General features: G+C 41.0%; 1 protein-coding gene across 2 annotated transcripts in view; it reads left to right on the top strand.

Annotated features, from left to right (window-relative positions):
• The window catches only part of RELN (reelin), a 306,374-nt gene that overhangs the window by 270,374 nt on the left and 21,371 nt on the right, over positions 1-14,629 (top strand). For both annotated transcript variants that reach the window (XM_069801790.1, XM_069801791.1), the window contains exons 45-53: positions 403-652; positions 3,075-3,243; positions 6,500-6,640; positions 8,000-8,177; positions 8,998-9,191; positions 9,718-9,974; positions 10,749-10,903; positions 11,717-11,931; positions 12,610-12,787. In XM_069801790.1, coding sequence (XP_069657891.1) covers positions 403-652; positions 3,075-3,243; positions 6,500-6,640; positions 8,000-8,177; positions 8,998-9,191; positions 9,718-9,974; positions 10,749-10,903; positions 11,717-11,931; positions 12,610-12,787 — 1,737 coding nt within the window. The remainder of the gene's footprint in view (positions 1-402; positions 653-3,074; positions 3,244-6,499; positions 6,641-7,999; positions 8,178-8,997; positions 9,192-9,717; positions 9,975-10,748; positions 10,904-11,716; positions 11,932-12,609; positions 12,788-14,629) is intronic.

Genomic DNA, 14,629 nt, shown 5'->3' with positions numbered 1-14,629 from the left:
GCTTCCCCAGTTCTATCAGCAGATGCAATCTGATAGTAGTGCACCAGATTATAGTAGAGCTGAACAGTCAGTAGGAAAAAAGACAGTGTAATCACTTTGCACCTACCACCATTTATTTTTGTGAGCAGTTTTACTTCATCCAGGATGGAGTTTACCTCCCTAAACTTTAGATTTGTATAGCTGAGCTGATCTCTTTAGGACCCCTTTATAGGAAAAAGATATTCCCCTTCCTCATAACCTAAACTCTTTACAAAGTAAATTTGTCCATTTTGGACCAGCAGAATATATATGCATAGATCGGTAAATCTCTTCCTCCTCCAGGATGCTATGTCATGTGTATATTTGTGAAAACTTCTAGACATTTTTTTCTTTTCAATAACAATTCCTTTCCTAATATTTCAGATTCTTATTGGAGGAAACATCTCTGGCAATACAGTATTAGAAGATGATTTCACCACACTGGATAGTAGAAAGTGGCTACTCCATCCTGGTGGAACAAAGATGCCAGTCTGTGGCTCTACTGGGGATGCTCTAGTGTTCATTGAGAAAGCTAGCACCCGCTATGTTGTCACCACTGACATTGTTGTCAATGAAGACTCTTTCTTGCAAATAGATTTTGCAGCATCCTGCTCTGTCACAGACTCCTGTTATGGTAATCACTTCGTAGTAATTCCTGACCTTCCTCTTCCTCTCCTCTACAGGAAAGTTCGCTTGTTTTCTGGTTCCATTATTCATCATAATGAGAACTGAGAAACAAAAGCAAGCTGCATGTTTCTGTTAGAAATTGTAATACCATCTTTTTTATTCTAGGGGTCTGAAGTCTAAGATAAACTAAAGTACATTATTCCCTCTGAGCACTTAAGTTGCGGTTCAGTTCACTTAAGAAAAAACTAACAGCTGTCTTTCTTACTCAAATCCATTTGCCAGTATATGGTATCCACTGCTTGGGGTGATCTTGTGGTTCTAATAATAAGCAGCTGGGTGTTCCCAGGATATGTTTCTTGCTTTGTGGTTTTGCATTTTTCGTGAAGTAAGTCTCAGTTCAGACCTCACTTGCACCTGTATAACTGAGAAATCATTTATATCAGCATATATCTGGCACACGCTAAGTCAGCATCAGCTGCAAAAATTTGTATCATCCATATGAAATAATAAACATGTGTATATATATATATATGTATGTATAAATGCATGCATAAATATATGCACATATATGTGTATATATACAAATGATGCAATTTTTAATTGCCTAGCTTCTTTTTTTCCCATATGATGTGTATTCAGTGCAGAGCATGCTTTTATATGTGTGTGTATATATATATACACACATACACATATAAACAAAAACATGCTCTGCACTCAATACGTATCACACAGAAATTAAAAATTGGTTCATTATGTGAATTTTAAGATGCACAAGAAGTAGGTCTTCCTAGCTTTTGAATGCTTGTTTGTACATCTTAAATTACATTCTTTTAGCATAGGGGTTTGGGGTATAGATTTTTTTTATGAGGAGGAGAATACAATCTGTTGCAGCATGTAGCATGTGTTAATTCACTGAGCTGCTGAATATTCTCTAGAATTCTGCATAAAAATGTGTCCTGTTCTTATCTCAACCCACAAGTTTTACTTTTTTTTCCCTGATTCTCTCCCCCATCCCACTGGGGCGGGGGGGGGGAGTGAGTGAGCAGCTGTGTGGAGCTTAGTTCCTGGCTGGGGTTAAACCACGACAAAATGGAAGAAGATTTTACATGAAGTCCCAGAAGTTGCTTCTCTGATTTTGCTGTTCTGAAGTCAATGGAAGTAACTGAGATATCTTATTCACATGCTTAACAGTATTTTTTCCTTTTGTTATTAAAAAGACTGCGGCATCCTAAGGTCATCTCTGCTAAGTTTAAAAGTGTTTTGGCAGCTTAGCTATATACTAGCAAAGAAACAGGTCATTCTTTTTTTGTTTCTTTGTCTACTAAACTTACCATTATCTTAACTTAGTGTTAAATTAGGCAGGACACTACCTAATCATGCTTTCAGTCATGATGAGCAAAGCATTTCATTTTGGTGACAGAGATTTAACACTAAAAACTCACTTACCCTTGTTTGTAACCACTTCTCCTTGTATTTCTATAGCACTGTCTTCTGTGTGTAGACATCAAGTAGGACCGACTGGGTGATTAAGGGTCATTCTCTGTGCATGAGGGTAGAAGAAATGGGTCTGTACTAATCTGAAAAGATAGCAGATTTATCACCCCTGTCAGTGCAACCACGCTCCATGTTTTACACAGCCAGAATGCCTGGCAGCTGGAACATTTACTTCAAGTTACAGTTCTGTGCCTATTATTATTTACTTTTTAATGGCTGTATAAAAGTTTAACTTGAAGTACTTAGTGAGCTTGACTAACCTTCATTTTTCATAATAAAAGTTTATAAGCCATAAACATCAAAACAATGAAATTGGTGATTTTTGCTGAGAAATTAATACATTAGTTCAATATGGCTAGACTGTGTTTGAATGAAAACAAGCTCACTGACTAACAAACTCAATTTAAAATTGTTTATGCTGGATAATGAAATGAGCTGATCTGGAGGGGGATGGAAGAGTGAGTAAACCATCTTGTGACAGAGCCAAAAGTTTGAATTTGAGTGTTGTTCTGCCTTACACAACAATTATGTCCGGCTGAATCTCATCCTTCAGCCTGAAAAACAAAAAAGTTGCTGGTCATGATGCTGTCACATCACTCTCTTGCACACTGCAGCTACAGAAATTGGCTTGACTTAACCCTGGCAACTTGATAGATGACTTTGTCTTTGCACCTGCAGTCCCTTGAGTTAGGTGGTGGATGTGGAGGGGTACTGCAGCCTTCTCGTGAGCTGTACCTGCTCAGCAACATGTAACGTATACAGCACTGCCACCGAAGGGGGTAGCTTTGTGCTACTGACAAAAGGGTTTGAAAAATTTTGAGTGGTTATTTTGTCAGCATAGACTTGGGACTAACGCTCTCTGGGGTTACCAGTTTATTGTAGACCTATGGATGTAAGTCTCTGAATTATGTAACTAACCATATTTCCACCCTTAGCTATTGAACTGGAATATTCAGTGGACCTTGGGCTGACCTGGCACCCGATTTTGAGAGACTGTCTTCCCACTAACGTGGAATGCAACAAGTACCATCTCCAGAGGATTCTCATTTCGGACACTTTCAACAAATGGACCCGGGTTACTTTGCCTCTGCCTCCCTATACTAGGTATCTCTCTCTGGTTTTCTGCGGAATAAATCTAAATGCATAACTGTGTATTGAGGCATGATACATTACAGTGTTAAAATAATTGTACCTTGCCATTTTTGTTTGGTCCATGTATATAGCAACAAGTAAGAGTAAGTAAATGAAGCCCCATCCTGCTTTGCATAAAAATTGCAAAGCTACTAGGTGCATTTACTTTACTTAGTTATTTAAAGATAGGAAATTTTTGTCTGTCTTGTCCTGGGGAGGGATGAGGGAACTTTTTAAAGAATCTCATGTTATCATCCGCCTCACTAAATTCTGGTTGTTTTGGTAGCTAATTGGACTGGCTGAATCCCCACTGCACCCTGTGCTTGGTGTTGTTGGCTATGAGCTGGTGTTTTAAATGTAGCACTTTCCAGGCTCCTTGTTTTTCTGTGTATTCCTTGTATCCTTTGTGTCTCTTTCAGCTTTGATGCTCCCATCCTTGTTTTCACACATGCCCCATTTTCACCTTCTCTTCCTTTTCCTACATTCTTTTGTCTTTGAGGGAAGAAAAATTGTGGGATTTGTTGGGAGGTTGCAGTGAAAGGAGCTGTTTGGGACTGACAGTGCTGTTGAGAGTGCTGCCATGCTGTTCCCTCCAGTGCCCTGAAAACTGCTGGATTTTTGTTTTGTTTGTCAAAAAGATCCATCTAGGGACAACTGGGTAGTTCAGCCTTCCAGTTTGCATCCTTCTTGATGTGCTGTTTTGCAGTGATAGCTGTGACTGTTCTCCATGCAGTCACACCTGATAAAGCCAGCGTAGAGCTAGCCCAAATTAAAGCCCTGCAAACACAGGTAGCGTGGACATTAGGCTCTCAGAACTTGACTCTACAGCTTTGCTCCTGTTGCTGAGTGCAAGATCCTCCCATAGGCATAGATTGAGCTGACTGCAGGCACAGAAGTACCACAGCACAGGCAGAGCCTATGCCTGTTTGAGAAGGTTGTTATGAAAGATGCCAGGTAATGCACATACAAGTTGGGAAACAGAGACCTTTATTCTTTAGCAATTGTACTGAGAGTGCCTATATAGTTGCCACACATTTTTAAACTAGTAGTGGAAAAGCCCATGTTCTATTACTAATCATTTGGGGCATCTAGACACTTCCCTATCTTCACTGCAATGCTTCATGTCAATAGTGCTTTTTTAGGACTTCTTCCCAGCATTGATCTCCTCTGCTTCCTCTTTTGTACTGCTTTACTACATATTGTCTGTAAAATCCATTACCCCAACAGTTCTTGTATAAAGTCTGTAAATTTCTGTCCAGGAGGGGCTTTCAGGGGCTGGACAGGATAAATCAGGACTGGGGTTGATGTTCCAAACCAATTGAATTTGGACCTGAAAGGAACCCACCACCCAAGATAAACTCAGGTTTATGAATAACTGTGATTTTAAGACTGAAAAGTTTTTTGAGCAGTATATGTCAAAAGAAGTCTGATGCCCTACTGAGGCAAAGATTGTTCTTCTGTCCAATCCAATAACTGTATTTGTTGCCTCAAGTAATACCATTTCCCAAAGATACTAAGATAGGGGTTGCATAAGAGAGGTTATTACAACCTTAGCTCACAAGCAAGGGGGATGTTAAGCTTTAGAATATGGAATAGTGCAGCTAATAGTCCCTTTAGTCTAGATGTGATATAATTTTTATGCTACTTTAGTATTTCAAGCTGTATTAATAGCAGTGTGTGTCTCCAGTTGTTTGTTCCTGTAAGTTTTAGGGACATGCAGGCTACGTAGTCAAGAGCTTGGCCCGGCACACACAGCACCCATACTTAACATAGCCTTTTAGGGCTCATGTACCCCAGAGTGCTCTCTGACTGACCTCTGGCCTGTAGAAGGAAATGAACACTTAGTTTTAACTTACTCAGAGCTGAGTTTAAAATGCAAATGCAAATACAAAGCTTCTCCCAGGAGCATCAGCTCCATAAATTGTTAGTGAAGCACCAAATCTAAAGCAGGCAGTGTAAGATACAGGTGCTTCCTCACAGTTTATGGATTTCTTTTAAAAATGCTATTTAGTGAACATCTACACAGCACAGCAGTAGATTTCTCTTTGGATAAACTTGTTATTCATTCACCTCATGTAACATGTTTGTAAAGAAATAATTCATAGGATAACATTGACCTTACCATAAAAGGTGTATTTTTACACTGAATAAATTTTGGGAATTTTGCTGTTTATTTGTTTTGGTGTTTACAATAATTGTGACTTCTCTTTGAGTTTCAAAACAGGACTACAAAAAGTTCAAGGCTGCCATCTAGTGCTATACAGCAAAACATGGACTAGCTTGAATTTAAAATGGGACTTTTGATAAGTTACAGAAATTCATCTATTCACAGCTATTCAAATATAGATATCTACTGCTGCATGAGCTGAATAGCTACGTGGTGTCCCCTAACTGTTTTGTCTAGGTTTTCATCGTCTGTCTTGGGAGCTGGGACACTTAATTCACATATAGCTACATCAAAGCAAGGTGTTTGAATAGGGAGCTAAGCCCCCTTTAATCAACAAAATGGAAATTATTTACTGAAAGGAGCCAGGATCACACCATAGATAATTTCTTAACATTCCGAGCCAAGCGCTGGATGGAGGGGAGGAAGGAAACTGCAAAACCAGGATCATGCCACAAGTTCTGCACAGGCGCTCTCACCTGTCCCCTGTAGATTTATAAATGGCAGCATCTTGCCTAGGAGTCAACACACTCCCTAGAGCTGCTCTTACCTAAGTGTAGCTGGGAGAACTCATAGAGAAGAAGTTGGGTTAGTGTGTTGACTTGAACTGAAGCAATAAAACTCAGGCTCAGGATGGAACTTGGAGGATTTGGGTGATTCTGGCTTGATCCAGCTCCCAGCCATCCCTCAAGTTTGGATTTGTGCTGGGACGTGGTTATGACTGGTCTGAGCTTCCCTTTGGGCACACCACCTTCTTCCTACCCTCTTCTCCACTGCACCAACCACAGTCCACTTGCTTTGCTCTCACCAGTGATCCCTTTCCCACCTCCTGCACTTTCAGCATGCTATCAAGCACCTGTGCTTTGTCCTGCTCTCAAAATCTGGGCACCCTGTTCTTGGCTTTTCAGGGACCTTGTCGTTGTCAGGAATCAGCCCTGGGTTGTGTTGGTACCAAACAAACCTTCCAGGAGCAGTCTATCCTCAAGACTGATGTTTCCTTTCAGTCAAAATAAAGATTAGCTTAGCTAGAAATACTACCTTTCTGTTTTTCTTTCTCTCCCAAAGGTCTCAAGCAACTCGTTTCCGCTGGCACCAGCCTGCTCCTTTCGATAAGCAGCAAACGTGGGCAATTGATAACATCTACATTGGGGATGGTTGCATAGACATGTGCAGTGGCCATGGGAAGTGCACACAAGACAACTGTGTGTGAGTGCCATTTATTCCCTGTCCTGCCCAGCACTGTAGAATTTCACTCCTTCTGTCATGTTAATGAACTTGCGGGAAAGACTTTGATACATTTTTTAAAAGGAAGGTTGATTTTGCTGTTAAAATGGAGCAGGGCACTGGGACCACTTGGGAATAGAAATAACTAGAGGAAGGGTAAGTGGAGGGGTTGGCTCTGCCAGACCTCTGCCTGTTGGCGCATCATAGGTGATGCTGGCTGGTCCTTTCCTCAGTGGCAATGCATCGCCTCTGCTGTTGCCTATGCTGCATCTTGGCTCCCCTCCCACCAGGTAGGGAGAAGGGACCCCTTGAGTTTGCACACCCCTCTAGGGATATACAGTCCTGGAGCTTCCCAGAAGATGTCATCCTTATTCCCAAGAGGTTTCATGCTGTGTCCCTGTGCCCTCGTCCTGGTGCTGGGTGCAGAAGACCTGGGCTGGAGGTGGGACACGTCCACTAAGCAGAATGATGTACACCAGTTCTTCACAGGGCCAGATTTTGCCTTGGGACTGGTGTTGGCTTGATGGCCTGATGCCTCTGCTCCATGGTAGGGTTTGCCAGTGGAGGCAGACTGGCTTGATCCTCAAACTGTCTGTATAACAGCCCACATAGAGCCCTGCAAAGCTAACAAACAACAACCAGATCTCCCCAGATTTGTCTGTCTGGCAACAGAGAAATACCTTCCAGATGGATGTATTGCTTTTTTCCAGCCACAAATGGCAACAGAAATGGGAGAATGGTTGTATAATTGTGCTGTGACTGTGTTTGTTAGAAATATATTCCACTGCAGAATAGACATATTATTGTGTTGTCCTCTATCCTGACAGCACTGAAGTACCAAGGCACGATCTCCCTGGTGGAATCTGCATAGTAGCAGAACACATTTCCATGCTGTTATCCAATCTTTGACACAATATAAGAAGGTTTTTCAGAGGAGAAAAAAAAGGGGAACTATATAAAGAAACAACAGGAAAGTACCCATCCACTAAAATTTTACAGAAACTTACTTAAAATTTAACATTAGTAGAACATTGTTAGGCTTGGCACATTCTCTTAGGTTTATCTATTCAAGTACAATGTATTTTACTGATTTTACTCTGTGCTGTATTAGCAGCTTGAATGATACGTAATACTAGCCTTCCTAAAGTCATTTTTGTTTCATATTAACTACAAAAAGTGGCAGATGTTTGAAACCCCCATATACCAGTTGTGCGCTAGTAAATGATGCAGACTGCCTCTGCGCGGAATAAGATGGCACCTTAATGTGGAATAACATGGCACTGATTAAACCTCCATGCAGAGCCTTTGCCAGCTGAATTTTGCATTTGTTTTCCTCTGCAGCTGCGATGAACACTGGGGTGGGCTGTACTGTGACGAGCCAGAGACCCCCCTTCCGACACAACTGAAAGATAACTTCAATCGCTCGCCGTCGAACCAGAACTGGCTGACAGTGAATGGGGGCAAACTGAGCACAGTCTGCGGGGCGGTAGCCTCTGGGATGGCTCTTCACTTCAGCGGGGTGTGTGCTCAGCACGGGGGCCAACTCACTCCATTTGACAATATAAATGGGACTGATTTAAAAAGTTAAATAAATAGCAAGGTGTTAAAAAACATCAGCATAACATATTTAACATACAAAAAAAATTTATATCCTTTGCCTAGCTGAAGGTCAAAGTCAGACAGGTCCTACAGAGTAGGGCCAGCCAGAAAAAAAGGTATGCTTGTAGATCTCTTCCATGCACATTTATAACTAGTTTCAAACTGATGCAAGTTTTCTAAAATAAACTAACAGACGCATTACATTTCCATTTCCTTCCAGTAGGACTAAGTAGGCACCACTAACTATTAGACTAAGCAGTGAAGCAATGTGAAATGTATAAGGGATTATGGAACAACACACATATTAAAATTGCTGTGCCATTTGATGGTTTGCATAAATTGAGCCATTAGCACATAATCAGTGATTCATTAATTCTGTGTGGAAAACCTTGTGTTTTACACTGGAGGCATGGATTTTTTTAACTCTTGTATTCAGAAGAAAGGTGAATACAATTCTTGATACTGGATGTTGTAAAGCTGTAGGTACAAGTAGCAACGTGTATGAATACACAACAGGAATTTTTAAGATGGAACATAACTGAAATTATGTCCTCAGGAAAGAACATTTATTGTTCTGTTGTAGCTTTACCTTGGTTATAATTAGTATAATTTTGTACAATTTTGAAGGTTTTACAACATGAAGTCGTATTAATAGTGACTGCATAGTCTAACAAACACTTTTTATGTTTGTAAGTTTTGCCAGCCAACACCAGCCAACGTATTTTTTCATTGCTTTTAAGGGTTGCAGCCGTATGTTAGTTACAGTGGACTTGAACCTCACCAGTGCAGAATTCATCCAGTTTTATTTCATGTATGGATGTCTGATAACTCCTAACAACCGCAACCAAGGTGTGCTGCTGGAGTATTCTGTGAATGGTGGAATCACCTGGAGCCTCTTAATGGAAATTTTCTATGATCAGTTCAGCAAGCCCGGGTTTGTAGTTACCTTCTTCTGCCTATATAATTTCCTGTACTAAAGGAAGGTGGCCTTGAATGTTTCATAAGAACCTGTGGGACATATTAGTGCTGTGGTTTGGATGTCAGATCTTTAAGAGTTCAGCCTGTCCAGTTCTTGTGGACATTCTCCTTCTTAACACTTCCCTTAATTAGGACCTTATGGTCATACCCTGCTAGTCTAGACCATTGCATTTGGTCCCATGAGTACCATTGGAGCACATGAGGTTGCTCAAACCATGCCACAGTCTGGCTGCTGGCCCTTCCCACCTTGCTCTGAGCCCCTGTCCCAGGGATGACATTGGGAGTGATCAGGAAGGTTTTTGTTTCAGCAATCTCCCATAGGGGAATGTAGGCTAGATCACCCAGTCTTTTCCTTCTTTCCCAACTTCCACATACTCTAGGAAACAAGAGGAGTGGACCTGGTCAAAGCACCTGGCACAGAGCATCGAGAAGTGTCCTCCTCTTGTGGCTTTCCTACAACTAATTTCCACTTTTTATTTCAGCTTTGTGAACATCCTCCTTCCCTATGATGCCAAAACCATTGGGACACGCTTCCGCTGGTGGCAGCCTAAACACGATGGCCTGGATCAGAACGACTGGGCTATCGACAACGTGTTGATCTCTGGCTCAGCCGACCAGAGGACAGTGATGCTCGACACATTCAGCAGTGCTCCCCTGCCGCAGCATGAACGTTCCCCTGCCGATGCAGGGCCCACCGGGAGGATTGCCTTTGACATGATCATGGAAGACAAAACTACAGGTAAAGGTTTCACGTGGATCTAAGTTAAAAAGCAAGAAGTCAGTGCAGCAATTTCCAAATCTTGCTGAGCCTCTGAATCTTTGTCTTACTGTGATGGATATCACAGACAATACCATCGCTATAGGGGGTCTTGTCTTTTGTTTTTAGTTCACAAAATGCAAAATGAAAAGATGTAATGTAACTTTTCTTTTTTTACTGCATGAATTTACTTAGAAGATTAATTTCTCTTCAAAGAAAAAAAAGAGGATTAAAAAGTGACAGGTTATTCTAAGCAGATTTCTTAACCTGAGTATCTGTTTCCTAGTTCCTAATTTTTTTAAACATTCTTTAGGGAAGTTGTTACATTTTAGAACTAAATTTTGTAGAGGATGTATTTCTGGATGTTTACAAGGTTTAACAGCTAACAATGCTGGGGTATGCTTTGTGCAGACATGTAGGCAGCACCCATTAAAAAGTTCTCCCATAATGTCCAGTGCAACAGAAGTTTATGTTTTGAGTAAATCTCAGATCCTTACTTCTTGAACATTAAAAAATAATGCTATAATGCCTATGTAAGAGAGTAGTAAGAAGTGCTTTGAGCATTTACTGTGATAAATGTAATAAATATGTACATGGGAATGATGGGGTACTGACATTCTCAGGAGCAGTACTAAATAATTCTCACATAGGCTGAAAAATAAAGCCATGAATCACCTTTAGTGGTTAACACTACTCCCTGTTTTCTTTAATTTATATTGTCATTGTATATTACTGACATTGCCATTTATTTTCAAGTGAATGAACACTGGTTATTCCATGATGATTGCTCAATTGAGAGGTTTTGTGATTCTCCTGATGGTGTCATGATCTGCGGGAGCCATGATGGCAGAGAGGTCTACGCGGTCACCCACGACCTGACTCCTACAGAGGGTTGGATTATGCAGTTCAAGGTAAAATCTCTGTCTGCAATATAATTATTCAAAAACACATTTTTCTCCATGTCTAGATTTTTCAGGAAGTAGGATGACGTATAGGCCTATGCATGAGCCATTCCCTGCAGGGAAAAGTGTTACTAATAGGCCATCCTCATTTTTCTCACCTACTCTGTGTTGGTCAGCTTTAATACCACAGGCTGTTCTCAGAGGTGACACAGACTTCTCTTCCAGCACAGCCGTTGTATGGACCTCATGTAATATGGATATTACACATAAACAAGGTGCCTATTTTGTTACAGCTGCTTGGTGAATGAAAAGCAGCTCCAAAGTAGTCCACACCACTCCTAGGCTGTCATGCATTCACATCAAACCTGCACCCAAACTGCCCTTCATACAGCCCTTTACCTAAATTAAAGAAATAACCCATCAATATATGGAAGTTGTAAGAGCTCGTTGCACATCTGTCCCATAAAGACTGTCCGCCTAACATAATCGAGCTGGGTGTCCTCCTCCGAAATACTCAAATCTTAGGTTGTCGGGAGGGGACATTAACTTTGTTAATTATGGTGTACTGGGGTATAAGTCACAAGCATCAAAACCTGGAAATCCAGAAATGTGAGCTAGCTAGAAGAAAATGAAACTCAGAATATGGTGCCTGTTCTCAGTCTTGGGAATATTGATGAGATCTGCAGATGATTGGTACCATACAAGCACTGTTACTGCCATCACTTCAAGCAAAATTCTGCAGTTTTCAGGTTCAAACATTTTTTTAAACTCTAACCACCACCACAAATAATTCTAATTTACTTATGCTCTCTTCCTTATTAGGTTTCTGTTGGATGTAAAACCTCAGAAAAACTTGCACAAAATCAGGTCCATGTGCAGTATTCCACTGACTTTGGCGTTAGCTGGAGTTACTTAGTACCTCAGTGTTTACCAGCTGATCCAAAATGTTCTGGAAGTGTTTCACAGCCATCTGTCTTCTTTCCCACAAAAGGATGGAAAAGAGTAACTTACTCACTGCCTGAAAACCTTGTGGGCAAGTAAGTATGAATTCAGTAGTCATTTTGTCTTGGATTCAGTACCTTCTGGAAAAGACAACAGGGGATACATCTGCCTATTCATTTTCTTTCAAGGAAAGTGCAGACTAGCAGCATTCATATTCATTTTGTATGGTGCGTAATTTTATTTCCTATCAACCAAGATTGACCGTGACTCTTGGTCTGAACAACCAGCAAAGTTATCCTTGCTTCTCTGCAGTCTGCTCCTGTACAGCATGTTCTGCTCTGTTCAGACAGCTGTGGTCACTTAAAGAGTAGATTTATGACCTTACTGAGTGGAAAAGTTACCCTTATTGTCTGCAGTAGTCCGCACATATGCAAACCATTTGTCTTTTTCTGTAAAAGTAAAATATTTTATATTCTTTGAGTAATCTACTCAGGAAGTGTAACCAAAATTGAAATTCTCTTGCAAGAAGCTGGAATAGCTTTTTCCAGCTCCACCAGTGTCTGGAATCCATCCATAGATCGCAGTTAGTACACACATGAAGAAGAAGATACAGATATGTATAAAATCAATTCAGCAGATACTGCCAGATATTAACTTGTGGAAGCTTGGAGCATAGTACGGTCATAAGCATATTGTGTTTCACCCACCTTTTTTCAATTGAGCAAAGTTGTTTTATACATATGTCTTGTTTTTCTTCATTCCTTTATATCTAGTCCTGTGAGGTTTCGGTTCTACCAGAAATACTCAGATATGCAGTGGGCCATCGATAATTTCTATCTGGGCCCTGGTTGTCTGGAAAACTGTAGAGGTCATGGAGACTGCCTGAATGAACAATGCATCTGTGATCCTGGGTATTCGGGTCCAAACTGCTATCTGACACAAACATTGAAGGTAATTTTACTGCATGTTTTAAAGAATGAATTTTGCCATGTGTTTGGCTGAGAAAGAGAGAGAGAGGAGAGATCGATCCCACTGGAAATTTAGCTTTGATTCCTGTCAGCCTAAAGATACTCAAATCCATTTTCAGCCCTTTTATCATTTTTTAATAAAACTATTTGTGCAGTATCGAAGGACGGGTTTGTTCCTTTGCAAGTAACACTGCCCGAAAAAGCTGTGATAAAGTTCACTGTTCATCCTTAGATCATCATTACATGATCTAAATCACGCTTGCACATATGATTATATTTGATCAAGACCTGTAGAAAGATTGTCTTTATTATGAAAGGGCTTACTGAAGTAAATAATACAAGAAAATGACATAAAATTACATAAAATTAATTCACCTAGCTATTAGTAGTGTAACTCTCTAACAAGTGAGTGAAATCTAGTTAGATATTGCTAATTTAAAAGTTAAAATATTTTTAAAACTTAACATATTAGAAAAGAATATGTAAGGAACCCCAAATTAGTTTAAAATGCAGTGTTTACCATCTCATTTTTTCTACATCAGATAAGAACAGAATAGGTCTGCGCTCCACAGAAACAACAGGTTAAGCAGCATTCTGTCTAAAGAGAATTTAACTATTTAACTTTTCATTTATCATGTCATTTGAATTATTATAACCTTCTGTTTTTCATCTGAGATACTAATTACATGGACAAATATTATCTATTTGCAATTTTTAATTAGTAATGTATTCTTCACATTAAGGACATTTGGGATAAAATGCTAGCAATTCTAGGGGAGTTTTACTACTGTCTCCTTAAAGCAAGGATTTCACTCATGGCATTGCTTTTACTGCATACCTGGAGGTAAGTGGAAATCAGAGATATATTCTAGATGGTTTTCTCTGCAAATATTTGTGCATACAGTAGCATAAATGCATATTCACTACAATAACCCTAAAATTTCATTGCAGTACTGGTTTTGCTGGGGGAAAAAATACAGAATAGCAATTTCTCCCACACATACTAGATATGTACTGGAGTGGTGTTACATACCCTTAAATAACCACAGTTATGAATAAGACCCATTGTGGTGGTTGACCCTGGCTGGATGCCAGGTGCCCACCAAAGCTGCTCAATCACTCCCCCCCTCAGCTGGACAGGGGAGAGAAAATATAATGAAAGACTCATGGGTCGAGATAAGGACAGGGAGAGATCACTCACCAATTACTGTCATGAGCAAAACTGACTTGACTTGGGGAAATTAGTTTAATTTATTACCAATCAAATCAGAGTCGGGTAATGAGAAATAAAACCAAATCTTAAAACACCTTCCCTCCACCCCTCCATTCTTCTCAGGCACAACTCGATGCCCAATTTTTTCTACCTCCCCCTCTCCAGCAGCACAGGGGGACGGGGAATGGGCGTTGGGATCATTTCCTCACCCCTTGTCTCTGCCGCTCCTTCCTCTTCAGCGGGAGGACTCCTCACTCCTCCTCTGCTCCACCGTGGGGTCCCTCCCATGGGACACAGTCCTCCACAAACTTCTCCAACGTGGGTCTTTCCCATGGGCTGCAGTCTTTCACGAACTGCTCCACTGTGGGTCCTTCCTATGGGCTGCAGTCCTTCATGAACTGCTCCAGTGTGGGTCCCTTCCCCGGGCTGCAGTCCTTCAGGCGCAGACTGCTCCACCGTGGGTCCCCCACAGGGTCACAAGTCCTGCCAGCAAACCTGCTCCACCGTGAGCTCCCCTCTCCATGGGGCCACAGGTCCTGCCAGGAGGCTGCTCCAGCGCGGCCTTCACATGGGGTCCCAGCCTCCTTCGGGCACCCTCCTGCTCCGGCGTGG

This window comes from Haliaeetus albicilla, chromosome 14 (assembly GCF_947461875.1).
Source record: "Haliaeetus albicilla chromosome 14, bHalAlb1.1, whole genome shotgun sequence".
In the NCBI taxonomy this organism is placed as follows: Eukaryota; Metazoa; Chordata; class Aves; order Accipitriformes; family Accipitridae; genus Haliaeetus; species Haliaeetus albicilla.
Note: the sequence above shows the minus strand (reverse complement) of the source record. Positions and strands in the feature narration are given on the sequence as shown.